General features: G+C 40.3%; 1 protein-coding gene across 1 annotated transcript; it reads right to left on the minus strand.

Annotated features, from left to right (window-relative positions):
* Positions 1-597: 597 nt before the first annotated feature.
* On the minus strand, positions 598-14,102 carry LOC115400787 (immunoglobulin superfamily member 5-like). The gene is made up of 9 exons (XM_030108811.1): positions 14,054-14,102; positions 11,347-11,661; positions 6,944-7,071; positions 6,341-6,506; positions 5,785-5,916; positions 3,356-3,380; positions 2,636-2,724; positions 1,354-1,418; positions 598-708 (listed from the first exon to the last, which is right to left on the minus strand). The coding sequence occupies exons 1-9, from the start codon at positions 14,100-14,102 to the stop codon at positions 598-600; spliced, it is 1,080 nt and encodes a 359-aa protein (XP_029964671.1).
* Between the last annotated feature and the right edge of the window lie 968 nt (positions 14,103-15,070).

Genomic DNA, 15,070 nt, shown 5'->3' on the forward strand with positions numbered 1-15,070 from the left:
CATCCCTATAAAAGGCATTAGAGTTAAATGATGGATCAGGTAAACACTTTTTTAATCAAACTCTCTCGGTCAGTAATGTACAAGGTAAGTATCTGGGCACCAAACACACGTGCAAAACTTCAGTGGATGGTGTTCAAATCTCCAGACATTTACTGGTATGGCATAAAACACAACAAAAGGCTAAAAGAGCAAACAATTTCCAAATGATAAAAATCTGTCTTCAAGAAATCTGATCAATATGTTTCAGTCAGAGATGAGCAGGAACTGTTCGTCAATTTAATAAAAACAGCACTATGAAATACACTGCTATATTTTATTATAACGGATCTCAATATTTTCCAAAAGTACAAAACAATTATTAAAAACACACACATTTTTAGCTGAATATTGTAAAAGACCGTTTGCATATTTTATACTGTTATATGACACCAAAAAAGTTTTTCTAGTAAAAAACTGAGTTAGACACATCTGGTTAAAGATGATTTACCAGAGCTTTAAGCATTTAGAAGCAGTGTAAGAAAACAACGCAAACAAACAATGTACATGACTTATATACTGTGACTATATGAGACTATATACTGTATATACTGTGTACTCTTATACTGTGGTAATCCTCCGGACAGTCTTGGGACTTTCGTCGGAGAGACTCAGCTGGGCTTGGCCCTCATTGGTCAGAGACAGGCTGCTGGACGAAACCACATCAGGAACCTGCGGGCCACAGATGAGAATCGGTGTTAATGACAAAACAAAGGAAGCATCTTTTTAGCAGAGTAAACAGTGGCAGGAACTGGAAAATAATAGTGAGAATCCTTGATGTGTCTAATGACACCTGAATAGCTCAAACTGCCTAAAAGATTGAGGAATTTGAGGAACGTGGTTTTCACATTATGAGATATTACTGTTGACAGCAACTTGCCTCCAAATCTTGTAACTCTTCATAGTCTGCATCCATTTTAACAGTTACACTGACAGTTTAGCACTGAAGCTTACCTTGTGATTTTAACCCCTCACTGTGTTTATCATCATTTATTTTTTTTTAAAGGAAAAAATCAAACCAAAAAAAGGCCTGAACCTCAGGACTGTCCTGCCCTCTGGTGCCCCAGAAGTTAAATTTGAGTAAAGAAAAAAAACTTTAAGTGTAGAGAAAATATTCAGTTGTAGTTTGCGGAGCAGGAGAGGTGTTGTCCTGTTGTCCTACAAATAGCACGAGTTAGTCTCCTCCTCAGCAGATGAGCATGTGGCGGGACGTCCAGCTGCAGAATGACTGGCTGCATCATTCATCTCCTGCTGATCTCCCTCTCCATCATCTACTGCCCTCTGCTCCCGAGCCGACCTGCTCCCTCTCTGTCTTACCTTGAGAAAGCTGACAAAGTCCATCTGGCTATGAGTTCCCACGTTTATTTCATTGTAAGCTGCATCTGCAGGGTGAAAAACAGCTTTTTAGCTCGTTCTAAACTGAAGGCCTCCGCGACCGGCTCCAGCCCGCATCGGGCTCAAAGCAGACCTCAGAGAAATGACCGGATTTAGGAAGATTTAGAGGATCAGAGGTCTGGAATATGCACCAAGTGCACACAGCATCCTGGGTGTAAAGTCAACTTTTGTTTGGGCCCAGAAGAGGAAAAATATTGAGTGTTTTATTAACTTCTACTTAATCCTTGAAACTTTTAATCATTCATAATTTGTGCAAGAAATAACTGTTAATGAAATTATGTTGTCTTGTTTATACTTTTATTTATATGATTCCCGCAGACTAAAAGAGCACGTTTACATGGCTTAAAGTGAATTCAATTACAACTAAAAGTACTCATTTCAAAATGTCAGTATTATTTACTATTTAACCTCATTTTTTTCACATTATTAACAGCAGGAATGAAGTTAAAATTACATAATAAAACATCATGCACATATCAGCCAAATATTAAAGTGAAATTATTACCAAAATGCACATAAGAAGGTTTGAATGTTGATTTAAATTGTGGTTGTACTCAGTATTGACCTTTGCAAGGTGTATATTGCACTTAAAAACTGGTTACTGTAGTACTATGTATAGTAATTCCAGTAATTTGAGTAGTCCTTATTTTTAAGTTCAATTACACATAAGTAAAAAAAATAGCTTTAATATACTAAGGATTTTTGTTTTTCTAATATTTAGAAACCTGTTTGAATATATAGATTTCAGTCCAATATAACCTTAGCCGACAACTGGAAATATACAGAAACTCATGACATTCAAAATTTGCAAAAACGCTTTTGCACAAACATCAGTAGTTTTTTTGTTTTTTGTTTTTTTTTTTTAAGTATAGGTATTCTGTTTCTACTAAATCTCTGTTCAAGCTTCTGATCAGACACTACGGAAATTAAAAGTTATACATTGAGGAGCAACATATAAAGTTTTTTTTCTTTTTTTTGATCCAGGGATAAATAAATTCACAAAAATAATTTGAACTGCATAATTATAATCTTATTGATACGAGTTTCTAGAAACAATAAAAAATAAGAAAGGGACATGCTAATTTAATCTATATTTTGTACTGTCCATCCGTTATTTGTCACGTCTCTTTCTCTCTATTGTTGAAGTGTAGGAACTGTGGCTGCTGTTGTTGACTGGAATTCGTAGAACGTGTGACTCCCTCACCTGCTGGGCCCTCACTGGCGTATCCCAGGTTGACCTGCCCTCTCATCACCTGTGCTCCTGAGCCGATTGCAAACACCGATGGGTCGAACCTACAGCAGCCCAGTGGACAAGATAAACATTAGTGGAGATCCAGCAAAGTCACGCCGTCAGAGGTCACAGGTAATTTCCCCTCTCTGTAAAGCTGCAGCACATCACAGGCTTCTGCACTGCCGGATAAAGAAGAACAAGCATCTTAGCTTTGTTTGATTAAACCCTGACCGCTGTTTTCAAGTTTGGTTCTGAATTGAAACTGCATGGAAACTGCTGACAAATACTATAAGATATGTGCTTCATAAATGAGGAAACCACAATCTGAATCTTAATTAAGCTCCTATAAAGCATCGCTGCAATTTAATGTCTCTTATTTCAAATTCATGTCTTCAATTTCCTTTTATAATGAGGATCAATAAAGCTCATTTATTCTGAGGAATAAGTTGTATATATTAACAAAGATTCACGCTGAGTCTTCATATCAGCTTATGTAAAATATGAAAGAAGCTGAAACATGGCCGGACTGGTCTGAGAAACAGTCTCTTTATCTTAGCGCTCGGGAATAACTCTTAGAAGTTTCTTTAGTTAGTTTGAAAAGTGGAGAAAGTCCAAGGTTTTAACTGGGTAAAAATAGCAATATAAAAGAAGAAAAAGTGCATAGTGCCCAGGAAGGGGGCTTTTAAATCTTACCTTATTGCCTCCTGTGGGCCGGCTTCTGAAAGGTAAAGAAGAAAAGAGGAATGAAGCTCGCAAGAATCATTATGAGCCATCAGCTGCTAACTTTATTATTCGCACCACATTGACCACAGGACTGTTGTACTAACTCACTGCATCCACAGCAATATGAAAGCTGTAAATGTCCTGCTGTTTATTAGTTTTGGGTTCTGCACTAATATCGTTGCCTGCAGTCACTTTGCAATTCAACTCTGAGAGCTGGAGCGGAGTGTTAATGAGTTCCTCTTACATGGCTCCATGGCCGCCTCAGCCGAGGGTCCTCCTGGCCACAGCCGAAACACAACAAGCCAAATATGGTGCAGATGGCACGAGCCTCAAGGGAGATATAAACACTTTCTTTTACAGGGAGGGAAAATAGTCTTTTTCGTTATATTTTAAATCCCTGCTGTCATGGCCAAAGTCTTTGAGGGTAACTGTATTAGATTCCCTTCTATTTTTCCAATAATTACAGAGCATACATTACTCCCCACTGAGGTGGATTACTCAAAGAGCTTAGTGACTTGGAGGCGCGCCGCAACCCCAAACATGTGGAGCATCTGCACAAAGTTCGTTTGACTTGCTCAGGCATGTTGCATTCGCGCTGCCAGGCTGGAGCACGGACAATGGCGAAGGAGGTATCGGGCGTTTCAGGTACAGAATCGGCTGCCGGAGGAGAAAGGTCACACCTGCTTTATGGTAATCCCTCCGCTCGAAACCACAGCGATGATTTGCAACGGTCCAGAATCAGTCACGGGGATTACGCCGACTTAAAACGTGTGACTCAGGGCCACTTTTTTGTTATCACGCACAAACAGGCCTCGACCAAGGGTCCCTCCGGGGCCAGGTCTTTGTCACCTTTAGACTTTAATTATGCTCGGCAACATTTATTTTGTCAAAAGCTGGAAGATTTAATCAATGCCACTTAATGTGTGCACTACAGAGACACTGACAGCAGCCAGTCAAGCAGAAAGACTCAGAACAAAATGTTTAAAAATATATAGAGTAATTCTTATTGGTTGTCCAATTTGAATATCAGAGCGGACTAACTGTGTCCACTCTGTGTACCTATGCGCGGCGTATTTTCACTCAAACATAAGGACCCCGCTGGAAAGAACCATTTGTGAGTCGGGGCCTCGTGGCCTCAAAGGTACGCTCTCTGCTGATGCACCAACAGCTGTAATCCTCCTGGCAAACAGGTTGAGAGCCTGTCCAAGGTCGTCACATTCCCACCAAGCCACTGTCAGCTCTCCCGCACATCTTTATCAGACTCCACCACAGTTTGACCTCAGGTCAACATCTTATCGTGTTGATTGTCCACTAAAAATCGCTCAATATATCTCGCAGCTTCATTGCATTGTGTGCCAGTCCAATGTATGTATAAAGCAGAAGTGCAACAACTTTATTATAACTATTTTATGATGAACAAAAAAAAGCAAAAACACTTCTTAAGATGCCATCTGGCTCAGTGTGAATAACCTGACATTTGACGCTGCAGTTATACAAAAGGAAAACAGAATAAAACTTACACTGTATAAGAGATATAAGGATGAGATAAACTCAACAAATAATTGTTGGTAAAGAAAGTCATAAGTAGAGAGTGAAAACCTTTATGGAAACAATCTTGATGTCCACATATGTGGACTCCAGGTCCTATGGGAGGACGGAACACACACTCTGAATGTGGAAAGCTTCCTGATTCACGCCTGCAAAACACTAATTGACATGCTGAACCGGGAATTTCTCCAAGAAATTCATAATGCCAGACCTCCCCTGCCTGATTGATGACTACTTTTGACCAATAAATTCACAACAATTTCATTTGTGATGGATCATGAAACATTAAGATCATGTTTCAAACTGACAAGCGTTATCTTCAGGTCGGAATGGTGACATGTGACCCTTAATTTGCTCAGGCTTGCAGAAAATGGGTGGAAAAATACATATCTGAAAATTTAAATAAAACTCATAAATGACTCTCAGTTTGAATATATTTGATTTGACGATAATCCTTCACAAAAAAAGATGCCTTCTGCAGGTAAAGATTGATCCTCATTACAATGAACTTTTTAGAAAAAAATGATTTGGGTTGAGTCAGGCCACCAACCCTGCAGTCACACACACACACACACACACACACACACACACACACACACACACACACGCTTCCCTAACCTTTTTCTCTTGCCATTTTCTGAGGAGTAAAAGTTTGTGCTGACCAACGCTCTGCTTTTGTCAGGAGAAATTCGGCGTGCCCTTGTTGAAGGCCACCACGGGGCAGCGCCCAGCCACAGCACAGAGCCACCTATCTTCTTCATTAAACCTTAATCGCAGTGTCTATGCTGGGAAAGTGCAGGTGGCATTTGTTCACCTACAGCATTATGTGGAGGAGGGGGACGGGTGCCTACTTGATTGTCTCCTTTGTCTGTAGCAGAGGACAGTGCAGACGCAGAGCAGGGCGAGCAGCAGAAGAGCAGAGAGCGAGCCAGTCAGCGCCAGGGGGACGGTGCAGTCGGCTTCTTCCTGCACCACCTCTGCAACTGAGGAGAGAAGGTCGAGTCTTTGCTTTAGTGGAGAAATGCTGAAGCACTGCTGCTTCTTTGCAATGTAATTACAGATTTGCAGACCTCTGGTTTTTTTTTTTTTTTTCCAGTTTTCATTCAAGAGCCATGTCACAGGAGTGTGTCAGCTGAGGAAAGCCGTGTTACATGTTACGAATACAAACAAATTGAACATTACTGAGATGGTTGCACTTAAGAGAGGCTTTCCACCTCAACTCCACTGTGATTCAAAGCCACACAGTGTTGATTTAGCAACCATTTTCTACTCAACTCTCTTCATCCCGAATAACGACCACCGATTGAATCACGTTTCCCAACAGAGCACACAACTCTCCATGTCATTTTTCATGTGCATATTAGCAAGTGTAACTGGATGTAAAGCATGATTCTTGTGCATTCTCACCCACTGTCAGGCGGGCGCTGCTCTTCAGCGGCGAGAGGAGGGCCGACACGGAGGCCAGACAATCCACATCAGAGCTCACCGCTGCCGTCACATTGAGATTGCTGGTCACAGTGAAGAGGCTCTTCTCCGACTCTTCACTGCTGATATTGTATTCACCCTCGCTTGTCTACACAACAATGACAGAGATTTGGTTATTTATAGCTTACCCTCCTCATCAGTTTGTATGTTTACGAACACGCAGACTTTTTTCTACACATCCTTAAGTGGATGGACAGAAAACCAACACTGCAGACTTGTCATTGATTGACAAAGACATAATGGAGGTAGTTCAATGTCATCTGATATCAGCAGCCTGACATATAATGACTTATTTAGACAACAGAACTGACAGAAACAAATCAGCGCAAGTGGATTTTGAGTGCATCCACCTCCATCTGTTCATTTACTGCTGTGTGAAATACAGTGGAAATCAAACGTGTGTGGTAGTATATAGTACAAAAACAACATTTCTTCACATTCACTCAAGATGTATTACTTTGGGTTTCTGTTGTTTTTGAGAAGGATTACAGTGATTAACATTTGCGGTGAGTGTTACATTTTTACCTTTCTGCCATTCACTTGCCACTGCAGATTCGGCTGAGGGTACCATCCCGCTGCTGCACATTCGAACACGACTGACTGGCCCCTGAAGGCCAGCTTATCACGCCCAAAGATCCTCACGTTGCCCTTTTCTGAAATTGAAAAAGCAAGGCTCACACAGGTTTGTGGGTTTTTTTTTTTTTCCGTCAGTTTTCACATTTGTTCATTTGACACACATGCAGTACGATCTCCTGTGTATTCCATATGTCTGGGTGTGAGTTGAATTTTTGAGATTTGAAAAAGCTGAATAGGAATCTGTGCATTTTATAAAATGTCCTTAGGATTTTCTTTATTTTGTGAGGGGTGCATCTTCACTCATAGATGAGCAGCATCAGCCCTCCCCAGTAGCCTGATCAACAACAAAAGATGGATTTCATTCGTCTCGGATGATTGATCACATGTCTCCACGTCTCGATTGCCTGATGAATGCCTCCCTCCTTTCCCCTTCATCTCCCTCTCCACCAGCCAGATAAGCCACTTAAGACCCTGGGAGATACAGTATCTCATATGTGGAGTCGATTGTCTAACTGAATGAAAGATGGTGCATGCAACAGACAATTGCTATAGACAGAAAGATAATTGCAGGAGCTTTGCTGCTTTGTCTTAGCGAATGACATGCCCGTGTTGATTTAGACTCGAATCCTCATGTGCTTTGTACGCATTATTGGCTGTCCCTTTACTAAAGGAGCTTTTATTTGATGCCTGATTCGGTGTCATAAACACCTAGTCATCCTATTCATATAACTATGTGGACTTCTACTTTTCTTAGTCTCAATGAAAGTGAATATTGCTTGGCAGGGAACCAGCAGCCTCATTTACCCTGACTGATGAGGAGCTGGAGGCAATCATGGTTGATTGATACATTCGAAAAGAAAAAGAGAGACATCAGCACTCCTCCACGGAGCTCAAGCCTAAGTGATCCCTGAAATAAGTTTTCATATGGTTTGTTAATCACTATTGGGAAACTGGCAGTTGGTTGTGGGGAGCAGGCAGCCCTGAGCTCAATCTAATTCTTGTGATTTTTCAGTTGGGAACCTCAGATACCTTCCCTTCAAGGTTTGCTTTAAAAACTTTATAAAAATAAAAATATATACATGTACATGCAGAATTAATGTGTGCATGCATGCAATTGGTCTAAAATACACGCATAATATATGGATGATTATTTTTCCACCGTGCATTCCACCTCTGATTTAGATGAACTGCAGAATAAATTTGTCTTTCCTTGACTCCATTACTTAGTCAGCAGCACATGGACCACATTTCAGGGAAATGATTATGGACACACTGCATTTGTGATGTTGTGAGTAGAAGAAATCAGCAGAGAAGAAGCACTGAGAGCACGCGACAGTCTTCATATTGGACAATTACAGCACTGGGTGTAAATGATAGCAGATGTGGTCAAGGCTCACTGTAAAAGCTGCGGCTCTGGCCCAGCAGTATATTTGAAGCCGCAGTACACAAATCACAGGCAGAGTTGCTGACTGTTAACTGGGCGTGCCAGGATGCACAATTAATTCAAAGACTATGTCAGGCCACAGCGATCTTCAGCATCCCGTCTGTGGTGCCTGATTCACCATACACTGCTGTTAATGGCTGCATATGTCAGTGGGGATTTGTGGCACTGGCAGCAATGGGGAGCTCTTTCCATAATATACTGGAGGCAATGGGTCATTGGTTTTGTATCCTGTCGTTTGGAGCAGTGGAGATGTTTCCACGCTGTTTTTTTTTTTTTTTCATACTCTTTTTTTAGCTGAGCACTCAGTTCAAGTGCACAAACTATAAACGCAAATGAACTGAACAATAAGGTCAAGGAAAGCACAGATCCAAGCAAATCCTGAAGAATTTATCGAGCTTTCATTTTGATTTGTTGAAGTTACCTCCATGTGAGCAATAATTGCCCGATCAGCAGCGTCGCGCACCAGGTTTCACAGCCTTCACCAATGAGAAGGGATGTGAGCCACATCTACATCTTTTCTAACTTAGCATAATGACAATGTATTCAAACGCAAAATATTAAATTTAATTTATTAAATTACTTTCCTTTAGTGTGTGCTAAAGGTGAGAGAAAACTGTATCAGCTTGAATATAGTTACTTTATTTGTTATTTAAACAAAATGCACTAGCTAACTCTAGTTACTTTTATTTCCCTCTCATTTTGATGTGTTATTAATAATCTGCATGCAAATTATTGCTGAGGCACATTCATCAGCAGTGCAGGAATAGACGTCAATAAAGTGCAATATTTCCAAACGCAAGCATTCAAATGCATGTGCTTTGCAAAGGGAAAGCAAATTTCAGAAGCCATCCAGAAAATAAAAACAGATGAGTGAATGTATAAGGAGAAGAAGCAGAAAAAGCACAGTTGTAATAATCTATTCAATGTCAACAGACACATCTTATGAACTTGAAAATATGTTATATAGGGACCAACTAAACTACCCGTAAACCTCGACAGGAAGTTTCAAAATATTTCCATCTATGAACACACAACAAGCTCAGATACGTTAGTAATTTTAACGTTATCATTTATTTAATTATATTAATCAGTAATAGCACGTTACAGCAAAGAAGTGGTATATTCCTAAATTATTGAGTCCCTGTGCAACCTCATCAGAAAATTCAGAAAATGTCTTCTGTTTTTTTTTTTTTTTTTTTTGGTTTTTGTTGTTGTTTGTCTCAAAAAGTCATGATTTTGCAGCAATTCTTCTCTCAAAGAATAGAATAATCAGCAGTGGGCAATTTCTAAAAAAAAGGGACAAAATTGACTTTTTTGCTGAAAACATATGGCATATTTTTCAGCAGCTTATATACTTCTCAAAACACTAATTCATTTGAAATGTCAATCATTCGCTTTGATGACTTCAGAAACTTCACAGATTACAATCGTTTCAAAGCAGAAAATGTGACTGCAAACAACATGTTTCATTTTCTGCAAATGTAACACAGCATAGCTTCTATGATCTGAGCTCGACTGGAAAGGAAAAGAACTTCTGGTGCTTTGCAGCTGAAAAATTTGGCAAAACTATATTGAATTGTTTGTGACGCTTGTCTTATGGAAACGATACCATGAGGTAGTGTTGGCATTCACAATGATCTTACTGAACAAAAAAAAATTATTAAAAAAAAGGCACATTCCCACAAACTATTAGTTTTTGATGAATTTACAAAAGCAAGGCTGCAATTTTCTTTTTCAAAGTGACAGATAAAAACATCTCATTTCTCTTTGAACACAACCTGCATACAAAACCTATTTTCGGGGTTCTGTTCCATCCATAATAGCTTCTGAAGAAAGCTGAGCTGAATTGAAACAATCCTCACAATTTGTAATAAGTGTAAACATGAAGTCATTTTAAGAACAGAAATTCCATTAACTTATGTCCTCTTTGTTTTTTTTCCTCCAGTAAATGCTATAAGGGATTTCCCTCTAGTTAAAATACCAATTCACACTGCAGCGTTTTATATCACACGATAATAACTCCATCAGGACTGCAGAGACCTACTGATCTTTATCAAGTCCTGAATCTTTAAGTTCTCTGCAAATGTGCTTCCAGTCTTCTGACAGCACAGCCCTTCTGGGACTGCAACTTTATAATACACACTAAATGAGGAGAGGGGAGGAGAGGACACTGGCTGCAGCTGCAGCCTGTAAATCCTGCTGCTTCTGACTGACGTTGAGTCGAGCTGTTTCCAACTTGTATTTATATCTGGGGGCCAATCAATTCCCATCGCCGACGCCGCCCACGCTGTCATTAACGGCGTCACAAAGACCATCAAACATGCCTGGACAACACAGACCCTAATGATTTCCCACCCTCAGCACAGTCCGTGATTGATGGCTCGGGTGCAAGTTCAGCAGCTTTTACAGAAAACTGAAAAGTTTCATTGTTTGCTTTCTTGCTGTGGAGCAAATTAGAACAAAGGAACTTAATTAAGATGTGTGTTGGGGCAACATATGACTGCTTTGGCGTTGTAGTGAGGAGACAAAGTAGTCAGTGGGCGGACTTAAAGCACCTACACAACTTTTGCCTTTTCCTTTCCTTTTACCTCTCTATCTTTTGGATGCTGCCTTTTGCTTCTTATTTTCAAGGTCAGTGCATTTCTGTGCTCTTTCACACAGGAAGAGTTTTAAAGAGACTTGCCATCTGCTTGGTTTCTTTTCCTGGTTTGTGTGTGTGTGTGTGTGTGTACGTGCACAGATGCAAATTTGCCCGATTATCCTTGAGTGAAGATTTCTACACAAAAAGCCTTTGAAATTCTCCTCTGCAAGAAATAAACAGCTCTTTGTGACCTTCCTGATACAATGCATTAAGATTAAACACATACGTGCGCAGAGTGAGTTCACCGTCTCGTGCACACATACAGACCTTGCACATGCAGGCTTGCTGTTTTCATAGCGATGCCCTGGAGGGCACAGGTCACTTCTCCGTGGTTGTTCCTCTCTACGCTCTTGAGAACCAACATCCAGCTGTCTCTTTGTGATGTAGAACTTCTTTCAGCTGTCACATTTGGATTGCCAATGGGAAGGACTCCAGTTTCCCTGGAAATGGTAACTAGGGGAAGGTTGTTCAGCGTCCACACCATCACAGTCCACTGAGAGGTGGCGGCGCAGGTGAAACGGGCTTCATGCCCTCGGAGCACCGTCAGGCTCAGCGGTGAGAGCGTCAGCTCAACAGCTCCAACTGCAAAAGAAAACAATCAGCAGTGCGTCAAGAGCTTGTTGGGAGGTGAAATCCCCATCAGTGACCATTTCCACACTGAGAACTTTTGGTATGTATTGAGTGAAAATGTGGTGCAGTTTGGTCGTACACTGTAGAAGACGGGGCAATTCTTAACTAGCACATTTCAATCCAAACATTAACACGGTGGGTGAACAGGTGATGGAGCTGTGTCCTGTAGTAACTAACTTCCCCTCACAGCACACACTGTGATTCTTTTTGCTTGTTAAATTGCAAACAAACTCAAGAGTAAAAATAGCAGTCTGTGATTGTATGAGGGCTTCTTTGCTGGACTATTGTACTATCGTGTTCGCCTGGTTGCTAGGCAGCCAGCGGAGGCTCTGCATTCCCCCAAATGTCAAATTATTCCTTCAAAAGATCTCATTAAGTTGGCAGTACAAGATGTAAGCCCACGGTGCTGCACAATCTCACTCCCCAAAACTCCGGAGCAAAACCATGAACAACAGTTTAATTTCATGCAAAAGGCTGGAGCTACCTTGAGGGGTTTACAATGATATGTGAATTCAGCAGGATAAGAAATCCTTTGAAGAAAAAAAAAAATATCTGAAAGCAAGGGCTTCCAAATTGTGGAAGAATGCGTCTCTCCTTACAGAGCGCGAACCCTTTGTGCTCGCTCAGTCCCTTCAACTCTCGAGCTGCGCATACTTTGTCTTAAAAGTGATTTTTATTCAAAGTTTTATAATATTTTTCATGAAATATACTTATGGATGGCTTTTGAGATCCTGCTGGGATGAAACTTCTACACTATGGTTGTGGGCTAATTTTACTTTTTTAATTTGTCCCTATTACACTTAATATTAAGGTGTTTACTGACTTTGTAAAATCTACATTCACCTCATCTTAAATTTGATAGATTAGGCAAAGAAGAGGAAAGGATGGATCATGAACCTTTGAGAGTGGGATTTGAGTGGGTTACTATTTCCTAAAAAAAAATCCATCAGACAGTCGCAACTGATTCCAAACGCTGCTGCTCGAATCCTGACAAGCACCAAGAAGCTGACCCATACCCCGCCAGTTCTCAGGTCTTTTCAATGGTTTCCTGCCATAACAAGAAGAAATACCAAGAGCGTACTACAGCTCCACATATGTCTGAAAGGTCAAGTCCAAAATATATCTTGGATCTGCTATATTCTGAGGATATGACGCAGGTTTGATCCAGGTGACCTGAGAGGTTTGGATTCCCTTAACAGAGTCAGAACCAGTCAGACACAGAGACGCTGCCTTTAGCTTTTAAGCATCAAATATTTGGAACAAAGCCTCCAAAAACTGTGTGGACTGACATCAACTCTGAGAGCTTTTACCAAAAAGCTGAAGACTGTTTTAACAGAATGTATTTCATGTTGTACTGTGAGCAACTCTTGTACTTTCAGAGTCTCATGTTTATTTTTCCTCTTTCAGTTGCCTTGATATTCAAGATTTCATTGATTATTTCCATTCTTGTGTTTATCCGCACTTATCATGGCCACCTGCACATGTTTTACTTAAAGCACTTTGACTTGCACTGTTGTTTAAATGTGCTATACAAATAAAGTTGCCTTGCCTTGTTGTTTTAGTGTCATCCTGATTAATCATGTAAAAAAAAAAAGAGAATGGGACCCTTTTGTCTCCACAAACCACATTAATTTTGTTAACAATGGAAATATTTAGAAGTGAGATAAATTCACCATATAACCTACTTGAATCTAAATGTTATATGGAAAACATTTCAGTTATTTTATCAACCACACACACACACACACACACACACACACACACACACACACAGATTCCCAGTTGAACTCAAGCATGTCTTTGTGGTTTAGTGTGGTAGGAGAGAGAAGAGAGATTAATATTAATGGGAAATTCTGAGATGTGAAGGAGCTGGTTTATGGAACAGTGTTGGAGGTGATGTATAGCTTGTTTGTGGTGAGCTAACTGCATTACTTTCTACAGCCAACGAGCACGCTCGTAAATTATGCATCTGTTAAGGAATTGGGTCTGAGGAATATTTAGGCCAGCATATACAGCAATTTCTCCTCACTGCTATCGCAGAACGGCAAACTAATGAGCACAATTTGTGTGTTTCTCCAATTGGGACTATGAGCAAGTAACTCTAAAGTCCCCTGACCGCTGTATACATCTCTTAACTAGATAGGCAGCCACTTTCAGGGAAATTAATTATGAATTGGATATAGATCATTAAGCCCTCTAACTGTTGTCTGTAAGTTAAATAAAAATTGAAATGAAGCACAGCAGAAATGTGAATGAGGTAGTAATCACTACGTTAATTCAAAAGGCTCTGTGCTGCATTCCTGGTCAGAGAAGCTCCTGTGTTTGTGTTCAGCTGAACTCTCACCTTCGATCTTGCCTGAAAGGAGGATCACGAGCAGGAGAGGGATAGCCATGCTCGTACGGTCATTCCATCAGTCCATCGTAGAGGTCCTGAAACAACAATGATATACAGGCTTAATTTACAGCTGGAGGTGGTGGCTGCACTATAAGATGCTTGCACACCATTGTCGAAAATGAAAAGTCTTACCACCTAATATGGGCGCAAGCATTCATGTCCTGTAAAATTTCTTCCAGCATCAATAAAATTTTTTCAGACTTTGTTCAGAGATGATCTGTTTATTTTTTACAAGTTTTATTGTTGGTTCCAGACAATGAAGCCACCGTGATGTTATCATTTGGGTATCAAATTAAATGTTTTTTTCATTTACTGGATGAAGTTTCCACAAAATGTGAGCTCCTCAGACTGAATTATAGCAGCTGTTGAAGTTCTGTATTTTTCTATGTCTGGCAGAAGTTGGCATTTTAAGGCCACATGAGGCACTTTTGGCTGACAAGCCCACAAGGGTTCCTCGTGAAAGTGTGGTTAGAATCAGAATACTAGATCCAGGAAATACAAGTGATTTAATTTTAAAGCTGGGGCCTGTTTCTCTGGTTTGGTTTTGGGTTTTTTGTTTTTCTTTATTGCTCCATTCATACTGATGAGCTTAATTTTACCTTTCATGATTATCCGCCTATAGAATAAAACGTCCCAAAAAATATAACAATTAGACTGATGCAGAGTGTGAAGAGTAGCTTATAGAAACCAATGGATTGATTCACATTGAGCAGAATTGGGCAGAATATATTAATCAGTCCTCCACATGGTGCTAGTTTTATATGATTCCATCAATAGATATACAGTAGTTCACTGATGTTAAATTTCTGGTGGCCATCATTTTTACTCAGAGTGAACTGAACTTATATGTCTTTCTGTCACTCTTCCAGTCTCTCTGTTCAATGCGCTAATGACACTCTGTGACACTCTGAGCTCAGTGGTCACTTCAGTTTTGTTTGTGGTGAGAAGCTTCCTCCAAAACTGATG

The sequence above is a fragment of the Salarias fasciatus genome, chromosome 14 (assembly GCF_902148845.1).
Source record: "Salarias fasciatus chromosome 14, fSalaFa1.1, whole genome shotgun sequence".
NCBI classification, from domain to species: Eukaryota; Metazoa; Chordata; class Actinopteri; order Blenniiformes; family Blenniidae; genus Salarias; species Salarias fasciatus.

Excerpts from the sequence above, each read along its gene's own strand:
- LOC115400787 (XM_030108811.1), bottom strand. The coding sequence starts at position 14,102 with ATGGCTATCCCTCTCCTGCTCGTGATCCTCCTTTCAGGCAAGATCGAA. Across the intron at positions 5,917-6,340 it reads CAGCGCCCGCCTGACAGTGG|TTGCAGAGGTGGTGCAGGAA; the intron begins GTGAGAATGCAC and ends TTCTCTCCTCAG. Across the intron at positions 2,725-3,355 it reads GGCCCACAGGAGGCAATAAG|GTTCGACCCATCGGTGTTTG; the intron begins GTAAGATTTAAA and ends GGGCTGCTGTAG.